Source organism: Neovison vison, chromosome X (genome assembly GCF_020171115.1).
Source record: "Neovison vison isolate M4711 chromosome X, ASM_NN_V1, whole genome shotgun sequence".
NCBI classification, from domain to species: domain Eukaryota; kingdom Metazoa; phylum Chordata; class Mammalia; order Carnivora; family Mustelidae; genus Neogale; species Neogale vison.
The window spans coordinates 89,347,867-89,371,714 of NC_058105.1; the positions used below are offsets into that span (position 1 = coordinate 89,347,867).

The 23,848-nt window shown below is 53.8% G+C and overlaps 2 protein-coding genes and 1 long non-coding RNA gene across 3 annotated transcripts; 1 reads left to right on the forward strand and 2 right to left on the reverse strand.

Annotated features, from left to right (window-relative positions):
• Positions 1 to 358: 358 nt before the first annotated feature.
• SUV39H1 (SUV39H1 histone lysine methyltransferase) lies at positions 359 to 11,998 on the reverse strand. The gene is made up of 6 exons (XM_044235111.1): positions 11,930 to 11,998; positions 9,699 to 9,844; positions 7,736 to 8,398; positions 1,490 to 1,636; positions 1,278 to 1,407; positions 359 to 566 (listed from the first exon to the last, which is right to left on the reverse strand). Exons 1-6 carry the CDS (start codon positions 11,946 to 11,948, stop codon positions 433 to 435), a joined length of 1,239 nt encoding a protein of 412 aa, XP_044091046.1. The 5' UTR covers positions 11,949 to 11,998; the 3' UTR covers positions 359 to 432.
• LOC122896984 lies at positions 6,476 to 9,804 on the forward strand. Its single transcript, XR_006382453.1, has 3 exons — positions 6,476 to 6,568; positions 8,697 to 8,810; positions 9,723 to 9,804. It is a non-coding gene; the product is annotated as an uncharacterized LOC122896984 (long non-coding RNA).
• A 5,065-nt stretch (positions 11,999 to 17,063) lies between the features above and the next one.
• On the reverse strand, positions 17,064 to 23,595 carry WAS (WASP actin nucleation promoting factor). Its single transcript, XM_044234597.1, has 12 exons — positions 23,425 to 23,595; positions 22,963 to 23,103; positions 22,028 to 22,114; positions 21,816 to 21,918; positions 21,663 to 21,704; positions 21,517 to 21,570; positions 20,716 to 20,890; positions 19,641 to 19,683; positions 19,280 to 19,433; positions 18,684 to 19,087; positions 18,305 to 18,419; positions 17,064 to 17,343 (listed from the first exon to the last, which is right to left on the reverse strand). The coding sequence occupies exons 1-12, from the start codon at positions 23,554 to 23,556 to the stop codon at positions 17,288 to 17,290; spliced, it is 1,506 nt and encodes a 501-aa protein (XP_044090532.1). The 5' UTR covers positions 23,557 to 23,595; the 3' UTR covers positions 17,064 to 17,287.
• Positions 23,596 to 23,848: the final 253 nt, after the last annotated feature.

The window sequence follows — 23,848 nt, forward strand, 5'->3', positions numbered from 1 at the left end:
GGGCTGCGTCCCCACACCCTTGGGGCAGTAGGGAGAGGGCCTGCAACAGACCCCTCATGCTCCAGGCAGAAGCAGGTACAAAAGCAAACATCCTTCCATTCTGGGGCCCGGCTGGGTTCACCCCTTGGACCTTGATAGGCCATGACTCTCAACCGCAGAAGCTCCTGGTGTTAAAAAATGACTTCTGAGGGTGGGTGGGGGTTTGTAAGTGCAACCCACAGATGGGGGTGGGACGGGGAAAGGGGACTCCTGGAGTCGGTCAGTCCTCACCGCAACCCCACGTCCCCCAAGCATGGGGCAGGCGGGGGCGGGGGGGCAGGCAGGGGCAGGCAGAAGGCCCTGGCAGTCATTCCTCGACAGGAGGGCAGCGGTGGGTGGGTGGGGCGGGCGGCTTTATGCCCCACTGGCAGTCTGGCCTCAGACTTCAAAGGGCTAGAAGAGGTATTTGCGGCAGGATTCAGTCCCACACTTGCATTCAATACGGACCCGCTTCTTGGGGGAGCCGGGGAGCCCAGCCAGGCCAAAGTTGGAGTCCATGCGGGTGCTCTCCATGTCCACGGGGTCCACTGCGGAGTCACAGCCGGGGGGGGGGGGACTTGTTAGAAAGCCAAGGTGAAGTGTCCCACTGCCCTTTTCACTGGGAGACCTAGGAATCTTGGGGGCTGGGAGCACATCTGGGATTTGGGTCAGGAGGGGGTTGTGGGGTTTGGTGGTGGTTTGGAGATAGGACCAGAGCTCAGCACTGGAGAGCTGTACAGGTGCTGGTAGGACAGCCAGGGGGTGAGGGTTCTGGAGGGAGGCTGGGGGCTGTCAGGGGAAGGGCATCAGACAGAAGTCGGGAATGGTCACCTACACATCCAGAGAGGCACCTGAGCTCTCCTATCAAAGATCCCCCCCACTTTGAGCATCTCAGGTGGCTAGTTTGTCAAGAAGGGGACTGGCTGGCTGGAGGCCTTAAGAGTGTCTGGATGCTTGGACTGAGCCAGGCCAAGCAGGGAGGAGTGGGAAGGATTGAGACTGGGGAAACCCAGATGAGTCAGGAGGAGTGTCGTAACTATTAGGCCCTACATCTCAGGGGTCTGGGGAGAAGTCTATATGAGTATCTCAGGGTTGGGATCCAAGGGTTGGAAATGAGGGGGCCCCCAAAAGGTAGGCAAAAGTCCAAGAGTCCAGATGGACACTAGGAGTCAGGAAGGGCATTTTAAAGCTCCTCGGGAAGGGGTCCTCACGTCCCATGTCACTGTGTGCCCCTGTCCCCCATCCCTTGCCACCCCCACCTTGCATGTTGTAATCAAAGGTGAGCTCCTCCCCTGCCCGGATGGTTCTTGTGGCGAAGAAAGCGATGCGGGGCAGTCGCTCATCGAGGTTGTCTATGAAGACGTTGTACACCTGGAGGTTGGGGTCACACTAGGCGAAAAAGAACAGCGGGAGGGTGAGGAGGGGCCCCAGCCTGCTCCTCCCGACCCCCGCCCACCTGCGGGGTACCCACACTGTGGTTGACAAAGTGGGAGATGTTGCCATAATAGGCGGCATCCACGGTGTACACGTCCTCCACGTAGTCCAGGTCAAAGAGGTAGGTGGCGCCCTGGCGGTCGTAGATCTGGCCCCGCCGCTCCGCCTCCTCTGAGGTAATGATCTGGGGAGAGGGCCGCGGGTGAGGGGAGAGGGGCCAGGAAGGCTCAGGAAAAGCAGCAGACCTCCTGAACGCCCCCCCCAGCCCCTCCCAGAGCCCAGGCCGGTTAACAAGTGAGCAGAGCCAAGGCTGGCTCAGCTGGGGGCAGGTCCGGGCACGCGGGGGGTTGCGATGCGGGGGGTCTGTGGGCGCCCAGAGGAGGCCACTGGGCCTCAGCTGCTCGCCGCCACCCCTCCTCAGGCCTCCGGATGGCCTGGGGTCTCTCAGTGGTGCCGGAGACTGGCCGCAGGGTCCGGCAGTGAGAGAAAAACCCGCAGGGAGACTCAGGAGCCCACGAGCAGGGCTCAGACGGCGGTGCGTGTTCAGGGGAGGGAGGCGGCACCACGAGAGAAGGTGCCCGCGCTGGGCTGTGGCGCCACGAGGCGGCAAGGACACCAGGAGGAGAAAGCGGCCTGGAACGGTGGAAAAGGGACACGGCATGAATGGGGGAGAGACTCAGACGAGTGAGCTGAAGGCAAAAACTTAGAATCTTAATATCGAAAAGACCCCGGTCCAGAGAGATCAAGACCCTTGTTGAGATTCTGAGGGGCGCCTGGGTGGCTCAGTGGGTTAAGCCACTGCCTTCGGCTCAGGTCATGATCTCAGGGTCCTGGGATCGAGTCCCACATCGGGCTCTCTGCTCAGCAGGGAGCCTGCTTCCCTCTCTCTCTCTCTGCCTGCCTCTCCATCTACTTGTGATTTCTCTCTGTCAAATAAATAAATAAAATCTTTAAAAAAAAAAAAAAAAAGAGATTCTGAGACGGCAAAAACACAGCTAAGGCCAGAATCTCAGATGAAAGAAAGGTGGCCAGAGCGCGGGTGAGTGGAATCTGGAATCTAGGACGGCAGCAGGCATTTCCTCCTCCCCAGCCGGGTCTCCAGCTGTCTGCCCCTCAGGTCCCCCCCACACCCGGGCCGACCCCGACAGCCCTCTGGTAATGCCCCAGCAGAGCCAACCGTGCCTTCCTCTGGGGGAGGGTCCCATGGGACCCAAGACTGCCCCTTCCTCAGCCTCAGGTGCCTGCAGACCAGGGCAGACCACCTCCTCCACTCCCGGGCTTCCTGCTACCTCCGCCCACCCCTCAGAGACCACTGCCCACATGGCGCAAAGCAGAAGCACCGAAGTACCTTTCTTTTCACTCTGCTGCCTGGCCCAGTGACCTATCCTCTGTCCCGTGGTGGGCCTACAGGCAATGCAAACCCACCTCTCCTCTCATGAGGCACCCACTGGCCACCACCACCTCTGCCACAGGATGCAGACCCAGAGTGGCCCCAGCTTCCTTCCTCGTTTACCCACACGCCCGCCACAACCACTCTCCGCTCCCTCCAGGCAGGACGGCCGCGCTGGAGCCCTCACGGTCTCCTCCCTGCCTCTTGCCCCAGCACCTCCAGCCTCTGCTCCCGGCCAGACCCTCACGAGCACCTTGAGGAGACCTGGGCCCCACAGCTCGCTACCCCACACTCTGAGGAACCTGGCTCGCCCACAGTCCAAATCTGGGCTTGTTCATTCACTGGTTTATTTAGTGGGCTTTTAGGCGGCCTACCCTGTACCCGGTCCCAGCACTCAGGGGCCCGCGTCTGCAGGGAGCGACACAGGGGACGAGGCCGGGTGCCCACTGCAGTCCCAGTTGGGTCAGGGGAGACAACAGGAACCAGGTCTGGTCCCGGCCCTCTTGGGGCTGCGGGTGGTCACAGTCTGGTGAAAGAGAGACAGACTCGGATACCCGCAGTGCAAGGTGCTGGTCAGAAAACCCAGGGCTTCGGGTTCCCAGGGCAGCAAAACACCAATACAGCATGTAAAGCAAGCTACGGTCACAGAAGGGCTTGGGCACAAGGTTGAAGAGTGGGGACACTCTCCTGAGGAACGCCAACAGGAGCCCCAGAAGCGTTCTGAGGGCTACATCAAGGTCAGTGTTCCTCCACCTCCCGAGGACACACACTCCTTGCGAGTTGGCACGACAGGTGTGGCTTCTCTGCGGCCTCCTGATGCCTGGGCGCTGGAAGCCGCCTGTCTGCAGTCCCCTGCAGGCCTGGGACCGAAGGTGGCCTCCGCGGGTTCTTGAGCGTGCTGGGTGGTGTCTGAGCCAACTTTGCCCTTTCCATGTCCTCCTCCCCGGTCTGCATCTTCCCGCCTATTCTGCCTCTACCTGCTTCCTGAGTCTCCCCGAGAGTGAGTCACGCAGTGAGCCCTCCAGGGCACAAACGGCTCCTTCTCCAGCCGCCTTCCCAGTCCCACTCTGTAAGGGCGGGCCTACCCAGAAAATTCAGGAACAGAGCAGGCCCCGTCCCCGCTCTCTAGCAGCTGTCCAGAACGACTGGGGAAGACAGATGGGCTAGAAGCTGTTAGCCTAGAAAGGGTGCGGACTGTGAACAGGACCCAGAAGACTCGGACTTCAGCCGCTGCCCTGCCCCCATCTGGAGAGGGGATTCTGAATGTTCTCTCCTGCCTGCTTCCTCAGCCAAAAAACCAAAAACCCTTCCACCAGGTCTGGCAGCGCACCAGTTTTAGACACTTGGGCCTTTTTTTTTTTAACCCACTTTGTTAGCTTGGTGACTCTGAGCACGTTCCTCTCTCCCTCTGGGCCTCGGCTCTCGTCTGCAGAATTGCGGGGCGGCGGCGATAGTGGTAGCAGTGACCTGACAGGAGCTGTGATAAAGCTCCAGCGTGATCAGGGACGTGAGCGACTTTTCTGTTCTGGACGCTGAGCACTGTCAGAAATGGTCATGAGTGCCAATCTTACCTAGTCGAGCATGCTCTTTATTTTTATGTGCCCTTTCCCAAGAAAGTAAACACTGCTAATTAAACGATGACGTACTGTCATTTAACTAATTGAGATGCACCTTCCTTTCGGTGTTGGTAAAATATGAAGCAAATTCAGGTCTTAGAATGGATAAGCTAGGCTGTTGTTCTCTGCTGGGCGAGGGCGCATGCATGTTCTGATGGAACATTTCGGAAGGGGGCAGAGGAGAGGACAGGCAGCTCGCGTGGAGGGACCATTGGTGCAGAGAGGGGAGGGCGGGTGTTGGGTCCACACTGTAGAAGGACAGCTTGGCAACCAGCTATGGGGTGCATGCCCTCTATTATGTGACACCCGTAGGGTCCAGGACAACACCATGTAACCGAGGAAATGAATACTCCTGTAATGAGATCCATGACTGTTCACCCCAAGTAGGAGAACTAGGCTACATACCAGCCCAGACCAGGTCTGGCTGGGTGTTCTAGCCATATGGGTTACCAAAGACTGGGTTTTCTGAGCATTTTGGATTTTCTGAATTTCAGACTAATGGCTAGCGTTTATCAAAGACTTACTGTTCAAGTGCTTCTTCCAAGTGCTTCACACATCACGACTCATTTAGTTCTTATAACAAGTGAATGATGTGGGTGCTATTACCATTCCCATTCTACGGACCAGGAAACTGAGGCTCAAAGAGGGTGAGTGACTGCTGCTGAGTGGTGGAGCTCGGCTCCAGCCTCCAACCTCGGCTGTGCTGCCCCCCCACGGGGGACATACGAAGAGGAGTTTCGCTTCGGCAGCAGCTGGGGATGGTGGGTGCCATCAGGAGGCCCCACAGGTCTGAGAGCATCAGGAGGGGGCCTGGAAATCACAGAATGTGACAGGAGGCAGCCCGAGAAATAGCTTAAGGACAGTGTGTGTGGAGCAGGAAGAGGGGGCACAGGGGTGAGAAGTCCTGACCACCCCAAGTTTACAGCATGGAAGTGTAGATGCTAAGGAAGAACAGCACCCTGACCAGGGAACCCTGGGGTACTTGGGGGCTGTGCACTCTCCCTCCTCTTCGCCTGTCAGGATCCTCTGTGTTATAAAGAGCTTTTCCTCGAGATTGTCAGTACAGTGAGGCTGGAGACACTCCCTTTTCTGGACTTCCTCTAGAACCGGTGGGCTCCTGTGGGGGCTGGTCACCTCCTGCAGGCTGTCAGGGGCTCTGGAGTGTGCACACGTCCCCCTTCAGACTGGGGACACCCCTCCAGGCTGTTAACATCTGCACTGTTAGCATCCCTCGGAGGTGTGGGTACCTCCCCCCGAGGGTCAGAACGCTGAGGGCCTGGGTACTTTCTCCAGGCTGTCAGAGTTCTCTTAGGTATAGACCCCATCTCCTTCAGACTGTCCCAGTCCCTCCAGGGTGAGGACACTTCCTTTTCCTGTCAGGACAGTGTGGGTGTAGACACTGCCTAAGCTGGACTGCCAGGGTCCTGTGGAGTGTGGAGAGCTTGCTCTCTCCTTCAGATCACTCTGGGACGGAGACACCTCTTCCCACAAATCGTCAGGATCCCCGTCCCAGACTGTCAGGATCCCTCTGGGGTATGGCGACCTTCTCCTTCCTCCAGACTGGCAGGTCCTTCTATGTGTGGACGTTTCTTTCTCCAGACCGTCGGGATTATCTGAGTGTGGACTTCTTGTCTATAGACTCTCAGGGTCCTCTGAAGTGTGGACTGCTCTGCCTCTAGATCATCTCTGCCCCGTGGGGCTATGACCGCACCTACTTCATGGGTCATTACTGGGAGTCTCTCCTCTCCATCAGTGTCATTACTACGGTGTGGACACCTTCAGCTGTGTGTCGCTTAGGCCCGTTTCTGTCACTTCCCAATTATACCACAGCCCTAAGAGACATCTAGAAAGATGAAGGTATCTGGGGTTGTCACCATGACAACACTCTCATGGATTTACATGGTCCAGGTCCAGGGATGTCGTTGTTCCCCCAGTGCATGAGATGGTCCATCATAAAAAGAACTGCTCCACCCCAAATGCACACTGCGTCCCACCTTAGAACATGACATTTGCTGTTGCAGACACTTGCTGGTTAGTCATATACACACTCCTTTTGTTTTCCACCTAGGTACATGGCTGAGTCACACTTCCCAGCCTCCCTTGCACCAAGGTAAGGCCAGGGACTTGGTTCCAGCCAGGGAGTGTGGGCAGCAGTGATGGGCGCCGTATCCAGGCCTGGCCCATGAGCGACCTCCCCTTCCACCCTCTCAGCCCACTTGCCAGCGATGCAGAGTAAGGATCAGGGGCAGCTCTAAGGCACAACACAGGCACAAGAAGGAAGGAGCCTAGGCAGCCATGCCACTGTACAGAAGGATACTACCCGAACACCCCAGGCTGGACTGACAGGGGCAGAGAGATCTCTAACGTGCGAGGCCACTGGGCTCTGGGGCTTGTATGATACAGCGGCCAGCCTGCCTAATCCAGCTGCCCCTTGAACAACACAGGTTTGAACGACATGGGCCTACCTACAGGCAGATTTTCTTTTCCATAAATACAGGGGACTCTAAGTGCTCTTTTCTCTTCCTTAATGACTGTCTTAACATTTCTTTTCTCTAGCTGACTTCACTGTAAGGAACATTATATCATACATGTAACATGTAAAATATGTATCAGTCCACCATTTAATTTATAAGTAAGGTCAACAGGCTGCTAGTAGTTAAGTTTCTGGGGAGCCAAAAGGTACACGAAGATTTGACTACGTGGGTTTTGCGCCCCTAACCCTCCCCCCGCACCCCCCTCCCCTGGTGCCCTGTTGTTCCAGGGTCAACCGTATACCCAAGCTTTCCCTAGTGTCCTACAAATATGGAGGAAGTGGCCGCCCACGTTAAGGCATGTCTGCATCCTACTCCAGGGTGTTCGTGCTCCCATTAGTAGAAGGCACTCCTCCTGGTCAGACACTGCGTGGCGGTAAGCTGAACCCTCGAGAAATGAGAAGTAGTGCCTTTCCAGGTGATGCAACCCTATGCTGAGCACATGGCCTGTTGAAAGGAATGGCCTGATTTCAGTTCCCGCTTTCCTCTTTGCCAGGTACCCTTACGAGGTCAACCCAGCAGAGAAGTATTTCACTGTGCTTTCAACTACCAGCTTGAAATGCGCGCCCCTGTCAGGATGTCCCTGTCACACTCAGGCTAGCCGCCCCCCACCTTTCCCGAGACAGGAAAAGCAGGGACGCTGAAGGCATGCAGTGAGGCGAGCTGGGCACACACGATGGGAACATACGGCAGGACGAGCTCCCGCGCGCGCGCACATACACACACATTGGGCCCCGGCTCCCTACCTCTCCCACGTACTCCATGACGAAGCTGTTCTTGCGGATCTTCTCCAGCGTGCGGACGCCCCAGCCACGCCCGTCATCCGTGCGGAAGATGCAGAGGTCATAGCGAATGCCCTTCTGTACCACGCGGTTGGGGCAGTCATAGCCGCAGCGGCAGCGCGAGTTGCACTCGTAGATGGGCAGCCCCGCACGCAGCCGCACTTGACCCTGGTCATTGTAGGCAAACTTGTGCAGGGACGCCCCAGGGCAGCAGCCTCCGGCAGGGGCCCACAGACAGTCCTGGCACTCACAGCCCACAGCCACCTGGTTGAGGGTGATGCCCTCCCCCACACGGTACTCGTTGATGTATACGAAAGCCCGTGGGGGGCCATCCAGGTCCACCTCGTTCTCCACGGTGATGCGTCCCAGGTGGCTGCGCTTGGCATTGAGCTCCTGCTCCCAGCGCCGGAGCGCCCGCCTCTGCTTGGCCTTCTGTACCAGGTAGTTGGCCAAGCTTGGGTCCAGGTGCCTGGGGGGCTTCGACCGGTGGTGCCGCCGGAGCAGCTCCCTCTCTAAGTCCTTGTGGAACTGCTTGAGAATGCGCACACACTTGAGATTCTGCCTTGGCTCCCAGGTGCTCTCTGAGTCTGGGTATCCGCGCCATTTTACCAGGTAATACTCTTGTTCCTGTTGGGGGGACCAGGGGATGGGGGCACCATAAGTGGTGATACCCTTGGCCCAGCCCTTGTGGGACCTCCATCCCAGAGCCAGTAGGTAAGACCCAGATCACTCCCAGCACCTCTTCTGGAATAAGTCTATGCCGTGGTTACAAAGCATGGGCCCTAGCCTGAGGATCCCTAGGTTCAAATCACCTGCTCTCCCTTACTACTGTCTAAATTCCAAGTTTTAATTTAATCAGCTCCCTCCTCCTAGCTGTTTCAGGCCCCAACTCTTGGAAGTCACAACCTTCACTTCTTTTTCGCAGTCCCCACATCCACCCTCAGCAAATCCTGTCAGCCTCATCTTCAAGCTACATCCAGAGTCCAACCACTTCAAACCATCGTCACTGCCACCCCTGTCATCACTTGCCTGGATTCCGGTAGGAGGCCTCCTCACCTTCTCACCGGTACCCCCAGTTCCACCCTTGCCCCCTACAGTCTGCTCTCCACTCAACAGGCAGAGGGATATTTTCTTGCAGAGAGCAGCTAGACAAAACAATTTAACCACACAGATTCCACAGGCAGACACACTGGGTACAGATTCTGAATCTGCGGCTCCTTGGCTGTGTGGCTTTAGGCAAGTTAATTAACTCTGCGGACCCTCATCTATAAGTAAGGGGGGGAAGCTGACATCATCCTAGCTTTCAGTATGTAGCAGGTACTGTTCTAAGGAACTTCTGTGTCTTATTAACTAATTTAACCCTCACAACTCTGTGGGAGCTAGATAATACTAGTCCTCTCCATTTTACAGATGAGGAAAATGAACCACAGAGAACATGCATAAGTATCCCAGGGCTACAGGGCTAAAATCTGAACCCCACCATACTGGCTCCAGTCTGTTCTCTTTATCCTGCTGTCGCCTGCTCTGGCAATGGTAACAGTTCCCATTTCACAGCATGGCTAGGGGGATTGAAGGAGGTTCTGCAAGTTAGTGCCCAGCACACTGGATGTGCTCAATAGTTGCTAGCTGTCACTGGCTCCCTTCCGGGGCTCAGCACCTCAAACCCTGCAGCTGGTGTGTATTCCTGTGGAGGTGGGAAGAGAGACTTATTAGGGGATTCATTCAGGCTCCTGCCCGCCCCTGAGAAAGCCACTTAGTTTCCTCACCTGCAAAATGAGAATAAGAAGTCCTACTAAACCTAATTTTTTAAGACCAGAGGAGAAAATTCCCTTTGGAAACAGATGCAGGCAGTTGGGGTGGGGGCAAGGGGACAGTAAGCCAGCTTCCTTGAGACACCCCTGCCCTGGCCACGGTCACCCAGACTCACGCGGATCTTCTTGTAATCACACAGGTACTCGACTTCAAAGTCATAGAGATTCCTCTTGGAGATGCCAAGGGCTGGGCAGGAGAGCTTGGCCAGGCGGCACAGGTCCTGTAGCTGATTCCAAGAAGACTTGCAACACACACTGCAGCCTAGACAAGGAGGCCAGAAAGAACTTACTGGGCATCCTGGTGAAGCCACGGGTCAAAGGAGACCCCAAATCCTCTCTGGGACTTCCAAAGGACTGCCTCAGTCAGTGAGATTTAAGCCACAGGCCTTCCCAATGCTGATTCCCTTCTACAACAGAAACAGGCCACTTCTTCCACCCTAGTGCTCATTCCAAGGCTACTGCGGGAGCAGTAGACCTCAAAGTGGAATCTGCTGCTTGGATTGTCCTAAAGGGATCTATTCCCAGAGCTTCCAATTCCCTCCATACTCTTCCTAAAACTGCCAGCAAACCTGCCAGGTGTTCAGGACCTAATCGTCCCTCTCCCCACTTTGCAAAATAAAGAGAACAACCCCCCATCTCAGTAGGGTGCATTGCCCCGGGGGGGGGAACGGGTGGGGATGGGATTACAACCTGTAGGCACCAAACAAAGGCTTAACTGGAAAGACTGGTCTGGAAACCCTTATCTAAAATTCCTGGGGTAGTTGCGTTTAGGAATTCAGATTTTTGGGGGGCAGATCTTTACAAGTGTAGTTCTAGGTATGCCCCACACACTACCTACCACCCCAGTGTGGTCAGGGGTATCAAGCCATAATCAAATACATTAGTAATTCTGCAGCAAACATCTGATTTTTTGCATTGAATCGGAGAAATAAAGAGGCAAGATAGTCCCACTTTATAATCTAGTTTTGCCACTGAATGGTGCCAAACTGAACTTCTCAGAGCTTTTTAGATTTCAGAATTAGGAGTAAGATACTGTGGAATGGTATTAGATTGCCGGAAGCTTCCTTGAATGATTAGCCTAGGTCCTTTAAACCTGCAAGGTGTTTTGGGTTTTTTTTGAACCCGCATTTTGGCTTTCTGTCTCATCTACATTTCTGTGAGGGGTAAAGCCCAAAGGAGTACGCTCTGAATTCAGGAACCGGCAAATAGTATAGGTTACTGACGTTTCTTTGAAGTATGCCTGGAACCTTTCTTGGGCTATCAGAAATTTTCAAGATGCGGATTTTTTTTTAAAAAGACTTCTGATTCAAGGCACAATGTGCTTTAGAAGCCATTTTATCAAATCATTCCACAGAACACTTACTCCAAATGCAGTCAGTCCTCAACCTATTTTTAATATTTTCTATTTCCCATTACAAAAATCAAACATTTGAACTCATAACGGAATACTCTAGACCTCAACCTGAAAACGTCCAAGAGCTTTCCAAAATTATGCCGTGTGCTAACCGCCCCCCCCTCCACTTAGGCAGGCCTAGTGGAGACTCGGCCTGTGCCCACGCTTTCCTCTCTCTCCCTGTGATGCCTCTCCCTTTCAAACCCCTTAACTTGCATTTGAAACTAAACCACTAAAGTGGTCCCAACTAACCTCTCCAGCTGCTGGCTCCCCACTAACCACAGGTGGATTCCTAGCCTTCAGAGGCACCCCCTCATACTGTGGAGCCCATCGTCCCCGCAGCTTTTCTCATCCAGAAGAGACCACCCTCCCCAACATACTGGAAAAGTCACCCCTCTTCCCTTGCACACGAGAGAGTCCAGCTCTCCTATTAGAGAAGCCCCTTTCCCTTCTTCCCGGGCGAGTCTTTTCTACAGGAAACCCTTTCCCCATCACGCGGAAAGGAGGTACCCTCACCCTGAAGACTCTTCTGTCCCCCCACTCTGAAAACGAGGTCCGTCCCCTTCCCTTCCCTTCCCTCCCCTTCCGGCGTCTCGCGTGGACACCAACCGGGTAACGGTCACCGGCGGCCGATTTTCCCGCGCGCGGGCGCGGCCTCCCCGACAAGCCCCCGCGCGTGCGCGCGCCGACTGGTCGCGATCAGGGGCGCGCGCCCCCCTCCTGCGTCCCCACTTAGCCCCGCGCCCGCCGCGTTCCGAGGCACGCGCCCCCTCCCCTCAGCCCCGCCCAGCCCCGCGCGCCAGGCCTGGGCTCCCTGAGCCCCATCCTTTCCGCGCCAGGCTTCCGGCTCCCGGCTCCGTGGCCTCGGACGCCAGGGCCCTGAGCCCGCGACGCCACCCCTCCAGCCCACCCGGCCCGGCCAGCAGGCCCGCGCCGCTGCCGCCACTGCTTCACCTTTTAAATTTTCCGCCATCTTTCCCCACGGCTAACGACATTCGGGCCTAACCGGCCTCGCGAGAAGAGAGCTCGCGCGGGCGTGGCCGAGAACGCGCAGCCTATTGGCCGCGCGGCGCCGCGAGGAGCGCCCGCGCGGACCAACCGGCGAGCCGTGACCGGACCCCTCCCCGCCACCCAGCTCGGTCCCGCAGGCGGGTGCTAGCCAGCGCTTTCCCAGAGTGCGTCTGGGCGGCAGCGGCGGCGGCGGCGACAACTAAGGTTGCCGGAGGCCCTGCCCGCACGCCGGTCTGTCTGTCACGCTGTCAGCCAATCACGTTCTTAGCCAGCCGCACGGGGGATTCTCCGTCCTGTCAGACCCCCAATTACCACCGTCAGTCAGTCGTCACTGCATTTTAACCCCAAGCAAGCCGTGACTCCCAAGATGGACTGTCGCCACGTACGGCTGCTCAGCCGGTCCCCAGACTCAAATCACACAATGGGTCCCGTCACCACAGACAACTGTTTAGTGAGACCCCGGCCCCCCCATTCACACTGTCTGCCAGTCAACAGCGGCCCCCGTTGGAGCCTAGCGCCAGCCGGGAGTCTCTTAAGGCAGACAGACGGCGCTAACGACTACACGGTTACCAGCCTGTCATTCCCCCGACTGCCCCTTTTTCACACGGTCAGTCAAGCAGCCGGTCTCTCCGTCTACTCTTGCTCCGCGGGCATCTCTGAAACCCCCAGGGGAAACCATCTCACAGCCACCAGCCACCAGCCGTGGGCTCGGGCGGGCCATGGTTAGGTCAGGACAGGCTGTCATTGTCAGCGTCTCAGGTCGCCCTCTCAGACACAAAGCCAATAGTCACAGCAACTGAAGCCCCCACCTGACAGTGGGTCAGCGGTCTGTCATGTCTCAGGGGAGGCATGCCCACCATTGGTCAGTCATCCGGACAGTCTCCTCTGACCCATCGGGGCCCCCTCAGGGCCGCTGTGATTCCAACTTGGTACGGGCAGGCAGTCAGCTTTCGACATGGATATTTCAGTGGGTCAGCTGGCCTCTGACTCGTCCACTGCCCTCCATCGTGTTGTCCATCAGCCAGGCAGCCATTCTCAGCATGTGACTGACCACGGGTTCTGTCAAGCATGCTGTGATTTGGCCAGGGTGGATGGTCACTCACCAGATACGGTTGCTTATCAGGCCGTCACAGATCTGTCCATCAGTCAGCCTGAAATTCCCTCAGGGTAGCCCTGCCTTTACATATCATCAGACAGTGCCACATCCAGACACACTCCCTTGGGCCCGATGTGACTCCCAGCAATAGTCAGCCATTCACAACCAGCGAGACAGGCAGCAACTGCGCGGGCTGTCACTCAGCCAGCCTGTCAGTCCCTCAGGAGGCTGCCTGTCTTCTACGCTCTCAGACCACCAGCCGGTCCCCAGCGGGCATAATTTAGTTAGATTTTCAGTACCTCACAGCATCAGGAAATTGCACCCTCCATTCCTCAAATGGCCCCTCTCCCTGTGGGTCCGTGAGTTATGTAGTCAACCAAATGATTATCCAGTTAAGTAAATGGTTGTTCTGTCTGCCTGCTGGTCTAGCTGTGAGCTAGTTGGGAGAAATGGCCAGTCTGAATTTCCAGCAGCCCTTGCTTACCATGAGCAGGACAACCAGCAGCGGATACCCCACCATGCATCCCCTTCCCTCCCTTATTCTTTCTAGAACACAGTCAGATTCTGGTCCTCGAATGCTCCCAGTCTCCCCGGACAGGCAGAACCCTCCTATTCCCAGGAGTCCACTCCAACCCATAAGAATGGCTTAAGGCAGGACTGAATCTGGAGGGGGCCAGGTAGGGGTCTGTGGGTGCTTGGCAAACATCCCTTTGTCAACCTGAAAGATAAAACTGCCAGTTATTTTACCAAAAAAAAAAGATGTGTTTATTCAGGAATAACTGAAAATTGCAACGCAGGACCAGCAAGCTATGGCAAAACCATATGCACGTCCAATCAACAAAGGAAAGGAACATTCTGTTATGGAGGAGGATGTTGGGAGGGGTTGTTTGGAACAAAAGGCAATTGGAGAAAAGCAAAAGTTCATAGCAATGATGGTTTCTCAGTGGCTGAGTTGCAGGTGTAGTCGGTTTCTTATAAGAGGTACAATGTATATCTTTCCCTGTTGGGGGCTTGTAACTGACCATTCTTTCCTGTTGAGATACTTCTGTTGGGTCTATAATTGATACTTTTTGCTATAACTGACATTGAGTAGTAAGTTTCCTCTACCCAGCCTCCCCTTCTAGCATCCTGAGTCCATTTTAGTAAGGTTTCCCTTTATTAATTTTCATACCTTCGTCCTCCCCAAACTGTATATATAACAGAATATGTAATGTAGTAGGTAAAGTCTTAGATCTTGGAGCCTAGCTACCTGGGTTCAAATCCCAGCTTCGCCATTTACTAAATTGTGTGACCTTAGGCAGTTTCTTCATCAGTAAAACCTCATATGAGTGACCTTGGGGTGGGCACCTCCAACTCATGTGGAAATGAATCTTTCCAGACTAGCATCTGTCCAGGAGACCTCAAAAGTAAGAGGCCAGGGGTGCCTGGGTGGCTCAATGAGTTAAAGCCTCTGCCTTCGGCTCAAGTCATGATCCCAAGGTCCTGGGATAGAGCCCTTCATCGAGCTCTCTGCTCAGCAGGGAGCCTGCTTCTCCCTCTCTCTCTGCCTGTCTCTCTGCCTGCTTGTGATCTCTGTCAAATAAATAAATAAAATCTTTAAAGAAAAAAAAGTAAGAGGCCACCCTATTCTTTTTTTTTTAAGATTTCATTTATTTATTTGACAGACAGAGATCACAAGCAGGCAGTGAGGCAGGCAGAGAGAGAGAAAGGGAAGCAGGCTCCCCGCCGAGCAGAGAGCCCAATGCGGGGCTCGATCCCAGGATCTGGGATCCTGACCTGAGCCAAAGGCAGAGGCTTTGACCCACTGAGCCACCCAGGTGCCCCATACCACCCTATTATTCTTGTGTCCCACTCCCAGCCACTTGTCTGTTCATTCAGCATTAAATTAATGCCAAGCATATATTGCCTTGCCCAGTGCTGGGGCCAATATAAGGTCTTACCCATTACAAGCTGTACAGGTTTGACTTGTTTTTAATATAAACCTCATATTCGAGTGTACCACACGTACAGAAGAGGGCACAGACCACGGGTGATCAGTGTCATGAGTTTTTATAAGCAAACATACGTGTGGAACCAGAACGCAGGTTAAAGAACATCCCCAGCCAGATTCCAGGAACACTTAATTCTGTAACATCTCTGAAATCCGGCTGCGTCTCCCAAGCACTGGTGAGTCATAATTTAATTCGCAGTACTTTTTTGTCTCTCCTGGTGATACACACAATAATGGTGCATTTTTTGATCAACGGTGACTCAGGGCCAACTGGCAGTAGGAGGAAGAACAGCAACAGCAGCATCTAATATTTGTAGATGCCTCAAGGAGCCAGGCACTTTGCAGACACTTGAATTCTCTCCACAACCCTGCGAAGTAATGCATTTTTAGTCTCAGTTTAAAGATCGAGAAAACTGAGGCCTGGGAAGGTCAAGCCACTTGTCCACGGTCAATATACTTTTCTGCTAACCCCGTGCCTGCTGTAGGCAGTGCTCCTGGGGATTCAGAGGTTGTGTGATAGAAGGTCTTCTCCAGGATAAAGCCTACCGAGAGGGGTCCCAGCACAGTGGATTTCTGGGGTTTCCTAGCAGGGAGTGGGGAGGTGGGTGAGTGATACTGACAGGCCCTTCCTAGACTCAGCTTGCCCCTGGAGACCTGGCCAAAGTATGGTGGGAGTAGAGTGGAAGGTGAAGAATGGTGAAAGAATTAAAAGGAAGCCAAGACTCCCTCTTTCTTCAGCTTCTGTGCCTGTGGGGGAATTCTTAAGGAGCAAAGCCAGTTCCCACCTCCCACACCTCCACCCTGGCCCTGACTCTCCTTTGCTCCCTCTCCCAACCCTCAGCCTGAACCACAGATGGCTCAAAATTCTTCCACTGGTCTTGCAGATGGATGTAGCCTGTCCTTTCAGGATTCCTCCTCACTGTTATCTTTCTCCCCACTCCCGTCCTCCTCCTCTAAAGGCAGGATACCTGAGGGTTTGAATCCACCAGATTTCAGAAATGGAAAGGAGTAGAATCCTCTGCTAAGGCTCTCATGTGCAGAGGCTTCTATCACTCCCTTGCAAATAGCTTTAGACACCAGGGTCAGTTTTGAGTTGTTCCTTTTTTTCTGGATCCTAGAAGAGGAGGGGGGACCCAATGGGATCTGAGTTGAAAATCAGTTACATATTGTTACCGCTGTTGTAGAGATGAAGAAACTGAGGCTTAGAGGCGGGGCATCTTGTCTAGGTTCTAGAGCCAATATGTACAAGTCTTTGCTTCTTCCATTGCCACTGGCCGGGACTTGGGTTTGTGCTGAGAACTGGGCAGAACGAAATTTTAAAATCGAGAGAGGGGTCCTGCCCATCAGGATCCTGGTGTATGAGTTGTGTGCATGGAGAGTAAGTCTGACCACTGAGTATTTTCTTGATCTAATATTGTGTTGATTGGACTTTTTTTTAAATAACAAAGTAAGTAAATGAATAAATAATTCCTGCTTATTCACCATGTTCAACCTCACACCAAGTTTTCCCCAACTCAGGGCCTTTGCACAGGCTGTTCCTACTGCCTGGAATATCCTCCCCCCAAAGATTTACTGGCTGACTCCCCTCTCTTTAGGTTCTGCACAGCTGTCACGGCATCCTGGTGGCTTTCCCTGAATGTTCCATCCGAAGGCCGTTCCCCCTCAGCAGGCCGTTCCCCCTCAGCATATCACAACACTTGTCATAATCTGTAACTATCTTTCATTTCTATTTGACCCCTGGTTTCATATCTGTTTCCCCCACTAGAATGTTAGTGTCACTAGATTTTCTTCCTGCTGCTTTAGCTCCAGCCCCAAAAGTAGCATCTGGAAACAAATGTATGTAGAAAGAAAGAAGGGCAGAAATAAAGAAAGAAATGAGGAAAGAAATGAGTGAATAAAATAAATGAAATGGGAGAGATGAATAAAAGAGACTTCAGGGATAAAAGACCCCACATTTCCACATTTGGAATATAAACCAACTGAGACTTGGAGAAACAAAAAGACAGTTATTTTATTTTGGTTTCAAAATCCTTAATGTGAGGAGAACCGAGATAGTCTGTATATAAAGGGGCCCTAGCTACTGCTAGTCAGAATTAACTGCATTGGAAGGGTTGGCGGGGAAACAAACAGGGCCTGAGAGGCCTGGAGGCCAGGAGTGGGGGCACCAAGCAGCAGCTGCCAGGAGAGAAGGCTCAGAACAGGTGGGGTGGTTGACTCAGTCGTCCCACTCATCGTCCTCATCCTCGTCGCCGGCCTGGTCCTCCCCTTCGTCTGGAGGGAAAGAGAAAGTAGGACTTAGGATGGGCAGAAGGGTTCAAAGGCCCAGGGTGGGGTGAAGTTCCTGGGATCTGAGAGATCAAGACTCAGGGTTCTGGGGGGCTGTGGTCTCCTGGGGGCCCATGCAGCTGAATGAGGGAGGGGCTCCTCAGAGGCAGGAGATTTAGGGTGTGGCCTGGAGTTGGAATGGAAGTTAATCTCATTGTCAAAAACGTGGTTACTTGGGATATCACTGTCACGCGGGGGTTAATGTTCGGTTTGTCACTTAATGGGGTGGATTCAACTATTATTAGCAGAGGCAGAGTACTTTACAATATCACTGTTTTATAGCAGGCTAATGTTAATGTTACTGACCCATCACGGGTTATCGATGATCTCACTGTAAAAAGATGAGGTTTGTGAAAATAATCATCATGGAGCAAATTCATACTAATCTTGCAGACGTATCCTGGGATTAACGTGAATTACTATCGCCAGTAATAGGTTGAGGTTCACATTCCCCTCCTCTAATTGTCCCATAATGGCAATAGTGTTGCCACATCAGGGGACAAATGTCAACGTTATTACAGAAACGTTGGGTTGGTTATGGTATTATCACCACATTATCAGCTCGGGTCCCTCTACTGACTCCTGGAGTTCGAGTTAATTTTATTGTCCACGGTGGGGTTCCTTAGAACAGCATCACCTATAGGCTAATGGTAACGCTTCCAGGCGTCCGGTATTCCTATTAATATTGCAGACATGCTCTGGCCTTTATGTTAATGTCATCATCAAAAAAAGAGTGAATCATAGGATTGTACGATGATGCCAATGTTAACACTGCCAAAAAAGGAGATTGATAACAGAGTCACAATGGGGTGGCGGTCACCACAGTTGGTAACCGGTGGGGTTGTTTTTCAGCCCACACTGGCCCCGGGGAGCGGGTGCGCTGTCCTGGCAGCAGGCAGGCTGTCACCTGAAGAGTGGATGGCTCGGCTTCTCTTCTGCATCACGTGCATCAGGGCTCCCACCAGGCCCTCTGAGCTCTGAGGCGCGGGCTGCAGTGCTGAGTTCTCGGGGGCCCCAGGCGTCTGCAGCAAGGAGGGTCCAGCACAGAGGGTTCAAGGCCCATGATGGGAGCACTCCTCCCTGCTCCTCCCACGTTATTCCCACTCTCATACACTCCAGTCACTTTCAGGGTTCCCAGCTGGCCTCTCCCCACTGCCCTCCCCACCCTGTCACTGAAACCCCAAAAGCCTGGGACCTCTGTCAGTTTCAGCCCTGCCCCAGATATCCTGACTTGACTGACACCCAAGTCCCAGACACCCCCAATCCTCCCTCTCACCCGTCTTCACCTTGTTCAGCTGAATTCCCTGGCGGATTTGATCCAAAAGCGCCCCCCGACCTCCACCAGGGGCCAGGTTCCCCACAGGCCCCAGAGCAGGAGGTGGGGGAGGGACTGGCCCATCCCCAGAGCTGGGGGGTGGGGGCGGTGGGGGTGGGGGTGGAGGCACAGGGGGCCCTCCAGCTCCAGGGGGTGGAGGGGGTGGTGGTCCAGAACGTCCAGTGGCTGGAGGGGGTGGTGGTGGAGGGCCCCCTCGGCCTGGGGGTGGGGGTGCCCGGGGAGTTGGTGGGGGCGGAGCACCTCCCAAAGGTACAGGAGGCAGTGGACCAGAACGACCCTTGTTGCTCCCCATAGTAGGGGGCCGGGGAGCCTGGTTTCCTCCTCTGGACGGCGGTGGGGGAGGTGGAAGAGGCTCTGAAGTGGGGAGATAACACAGAGGTACTGTTAGTTATCTTCAGAGCCTCAATTTTGCTCACTTGCAACACAGGAACCCCAAGTGACCAACTCCTGATTCAAGCAGTGTAAGGGTTTTCATGAGGACTGAGCGACTACGGTGTATTTCTTAGGAATAAGCTACTGGGGTCGGAGAAGAAAGGGGGTGCTCACCCTGACGCCTCATTTCCTGCCGCACAGCCTCCAGGCCACCCTGGTCTTCAATGAAATCGTAGATGAGTTTGGAGGTTTCAGCATCTGTGAGCTGGGCCTCACTGATGCCTGCCCTGGAGAACAGACTCCGCAGGTCTGGGTCCAGGTTGTTTACCTGCCCAAGAGGAAGAAGGCCAGGGCAGGGGTGGGGGAATAAGGCAGGGAGGGGAGGGGCACCGATTATCACTGGGTCCATCTACCCCACAGGGGTATCTGAGAGGAATGTAAAAAGGGTTGGGGTCTGGGGGTAGGTCTGAGCCAGTGGACTATGGAAGGGTAGGTGGGTAGTCAAATGGGTCAAGGGGTCTTTGGAATTACTCACGTCAAATCCATTCTGGGGGTCCCACCCCACGTGGCTGACATGTCTGGGGGAGGTGAGGAGATCCCAGTGAAGCCCCATTCCCCTTCCTTCCCTTCCTTCCTAGTGAAACCCTCTTGCCCTCCCCCTCCCCAGAGGGCCTCTGAGAGGCCAGAATGAATAGATGAGTCCTAAGTGAATGAATGAGTGACTGAATGAGAACAGTAGTGATGGAATTAGAAGGGGTCCATGGGTTGTAATGCCCAACTTTCCATCCACCCCTTTTTCTACCAACCATTCACACATCCATTTGTCCACCTAGCCATTTGCATTCACCTGTCAGAACACCGATCCCTCGTATATTTGTCTTCCTACTCATCTGCCCACATACATCTGTTTACTCACTTGTCTGCCCACCTGTCTTCACACACACTTGTCCATCTATCCATCCATCTACCCGTGTGCCCACCTGTCAATTCATCCACTCTTTTGTCTGCCTGTTCATCCATATACTTCTACTGATCCACTGAACTATCCATTCATCCATGCATCTGGCCCTATTCATCCCCATCCACCTTCTCTGTGAACCAACCAAATATCCATCCATCTGTCCACTCACCCTCCCACCTCCCATTTACCCATCCACCCATCCATCCAACCACTTACCCATTCATTCCCCAGCCAACTAATTCATGCATGCATGCATCCATCCATCCATCCATTCATTCATTCATTCAACATTCATCCAACCATTCATCTACCCACCCACCCATCCACTCACCTATCAGCCCACCCAGGGTGCGAGTAAGGTGAAGCAAGTGAGGTGTCTAGGATGCAAAATTTAAGGAGCCCCTCACTCTCAGAGTGATGAGTTGCAGTTGCATGACCCTTAGAGTAACTGCCTCTATATATTTTGCAACTTTGGTGCCTTGCTTGCTTCTCCCTAGACCTGGCCTTGTACCCACCCACCTATCCACTCATCTATCCACCCACGCACCCAACCATGCCATTCTTCCATCCACCCAGCTCTCTTCCTGTCCATCTTTTCATCTGCCCCCACCAACAGGGATTGGTAGGACTAGTGGGGAGAGGTTCTCACTTGAATCCACTTGGTGCACCAATATCGGCCTTGCTGATTTTCTTCTTCCCTGAGCGTTTCTTATCAGCTGGGCCAGGCCCAGGCGCTGGGAGCCCACGGTATCGGGAACTCGTGATGTCGGGGTTCTGGATGTCCACTGTTACTAGCCCCAGGGACAGTTGGCCAGATGCTGGGCCTGTGGGGAAAATAGGGTGATTGAGCCATTGACCTACTCACCTACCAGCCAAAGCACAGGCGAAAGAGACAGGACAAGTGTTGGGGGAATCTGTGTGTGTCTGGTGGTCATGGAGGGAGTGGGTGAAGGGTCCAATTAGGGCTTATGGAGAAGTGGATGGGTGGGTTCCACAAACCATTCTTACCTTCACCAATTCATTTCTTTATTCATTCACTCATCTGATCACTTAAGTATTGATTCATTCGTTCATGGCTCATTGACCAATTAATTAAATTATTCATTCAGTCAGTCAGTCATTGCTTTCTTCACCAATTGAAATGTTGTGTTAGTTATTCATTTATTCACTATTCAATTCATTCACTTATTCGTTAACTAACATCCATTCATCCATTCATCCATATATCCACATACTCATTCACCTACACATCTGTACATCTATGTTTTCATCTTCCCATCAATTCATCCTCCACTCAACCATCTATCCACCCACCTTCCACCCACCCTTTTGCCCACTTATCTCTGCACTCTCCCAACTTCTCGTCCATCCACCCACTACACACCCATCTGTCCATCTACTCACCCACCCATCTGTCCACCCAGAGACACAGGGAAGAATCAGCACTCACCCCCTTGGTCTCCACCTGGGTGTGGGGGCAGGGGTGGGAGCCCTCCTCTTCTCTCTGGAAGGATGGAATGGGTAGAGAGCTATTACAACTCTGCTACAGTTTCCTGGGCTATCCCCTTGGTGCCCTCCTTGAACTTGAGGACTCACCTTCATTGGCTGGCGCCGGTGGTGTGGGTAGCTGGCGTCTGTCTGTGGGGAGACAGGTGGACTGGGAACCGGAACCATAAGAGGGGCTTTTCTAGCTCCCTACTCTTCACACACTTCCGCCCAACCTCCTTTCCACTCTGAAAGCCTCCTCACCTCCACTTTGCCTCTGATTCCTTTTTTGGATCTTCTCCTGCACCAGGGCCCGGAAGACCTGGGCCTCGCCCTCGTCTGCAAAGTTCAACCCTGCCTGGCAGGCCTGCAGACATCTTGGGCTCAATAGCTTTCCAGGCCCCACCACCACCCAGCACCTTTCCCATCTCCTCCCCACATCCCACCTGGGGCCCAGGGGTTGAGGGGTCACTCACATCTCCAGCAAAGGTGTGGAAGAAGGGGGTAGGAGTGGAGTAGACCAGCTGTGAGTACAGCTCTTGTTCCCAGAGCAGACGGCCGGTCTGGAGAGATCCGGGGTGAGGGGGGGAGCGCATTAGCACAAAGACTTGCCCTGAGTGGCAGGCCTCTGTTATCTGGGCAAGGAGAACAGTGTCCTAATTTGGTGTCCCAGGATCAGATAAGAGACTTCCAGCTTATTATCAGAGAGTTGTGGTGTCTAGATGTCAGGTGTGGAGGGTTGGGGTACAGTATGGGAGTTAGACATACAGTCAGGGATGGGGAGTTGGGGTTCAAGGCCCTAGAGGTGAGACTTGGGGGCTTGAATAGGAGGATTTAGAGCTCCAGTCCTAGGAAACTGAGCCCATTCACAGACTTCATCTTACACCCTTCCTTTAGGCGGGGGCCTTCATTTGGGCAAGTAGGGCTCCAGTACTAGGAATTGATGTTCAGATTTGAGGTTCAGACACACAGACCTGAAAGTTCTGGGGGTGGGGGATTCAGTCAAGGTACATGCAATCTGACATTTAAGAAACAGAGCTATGGCTTAGCAGCTAGGCAAACATTTAGGGTCCAGAAATTTTGATGGGGGATTTCTGGGACCCAAAAGCTTGGGTTTAGAACATACTTGAGGTTCAGGTAAAAGTATAGTGCTCATTTTTTTAAATTCATAAAACAGATTAGATTTGGGAGCTATACAAATAGTTGGGGGTTATAGGTCTTGACCTGGGGATTCTGGGGTCAATCATCAAAGACAAAGAAAGTCAAAGCAGAGTTTGACATCTGGATGAAGTCTTTGGTTCTGGGGCTCAGGGGTTCACTGATCTGTCCAAGGCCTTGGGGCTTTGGACACAGATCTGGATTTGCGAGTTGAAAACTGGTTTGCACATCCAGCAAGGGGGATGGGGATCACCTGAAGGCCATAAAGACGGATGAAGTAGGACTTCTGGGGGTTATCCTTCACGAAGCACACAGCCCCACAATGCTCCTTGGTCCAGTGTTCAGCTCCAGGAGGCAATGCCAGGTACAGTTGAACAACAGCAGTGGCCAGTGTCTGGGAGGGAAGAGCAGGGCTCAGGGGAATCTGGTTAGCCAGAAGGTCTAGTTCTTCCTTGTCCATGGCTATTCTGGCTCTCAGGGAAGAGCCACAGCCAGAGGGAAAGTAGATAGGCATCGCAACCGAGATCTTCCTGGGATTGGTAAATGGGGGTAAGTGGGTTTTAGGAGAGGAGATGATGGAGAAGGGAAGAAGACCGGAAGAGGGAAAGAAAGTGGAGGAAAGGAGAAGGATGGGGAAGATGAGGAGGCAGAAGAGGAGGAGAGGAAGAGGAGGAAAGGGAGGGAGGCAGGGAGGGCCAGGAGATCCCCAGCTCACCCAGCATTTCCGACCCAGCATCTCGAAGAGTCGCTGGTTCTCGTGGTCCTGGAGCAGTGTGGAGGGTATGTTCTGCTGAACCCCTGGTCCTCCGCGACCCCCAGACCTGCCTCCCACAGGGCCCCCACTCATGGTGCCTCCTGCCCTTGTCCTCTTCAGCCAGGCTCTGGGTGCAGGGTAAGAAGAGGAACTTCCGCAGTGCGCAGGGGAACAGGAAGTACAAAAAACCACAAGGGAAACAAGTCCTCCAGGGGCCTCTGGGTGGGCCTGGCCTCCTCCTCCCTCCCTAGGACAGGCTCGGACCCTCCTCCCTTAGAAAGGGGCCCTCCTCCATTTGGCTGGTTAAGACCCATCTTTTGGGCCAGCTCGTGTCCTCCTCCTTCTTTCTTACTCCCTGAGGCCCATCTCCCTCTGACTGGCTCAT

Excerpts from the sequence above, each read along its gene's own strand:
- SUV39H1 (XM_044235111.1), bottom strand. Across the intron at positions 8,399-9,698 it reads GTGATTACAAGAAGATCCGC|GAACAAGAGTATTACCTGGT; the intron begins GTGAGTCTGGGT and ends TCCCCCCAACAG. Across the intron at positions 1,408-1,489 it reads CCCACTTTGTCAACCACAGT|TGTGACCCCAACCTCCAGGT; the intron begins GTGGGTACCCCG and ends TTTTTCGCCTAG.
- WAS (XM_044234597.1), bottom strand. The coding sequence starts at position 23,556 with ATGAGTGGGGGCCCTGTGGGAGGCAGGTCTGGGGGTCGCGGAGGACCA. Across the intron at positions 21,705-21,815 it reads GAATCAGAGGCAAAGTGGAG|ACAGACGCCAGCTACCCACA; the intron begins GTGAGGAGGCTT and ends GTCTCCCCACAG. Across the intron at positions 17,344-18,304 it reads CCGAGCCATCCACTCTTCAG|ACGAAGGGGAGGACCAGGCC; the intron begins GTGACAGCCTGC and ends CTTTCCCTCCAG.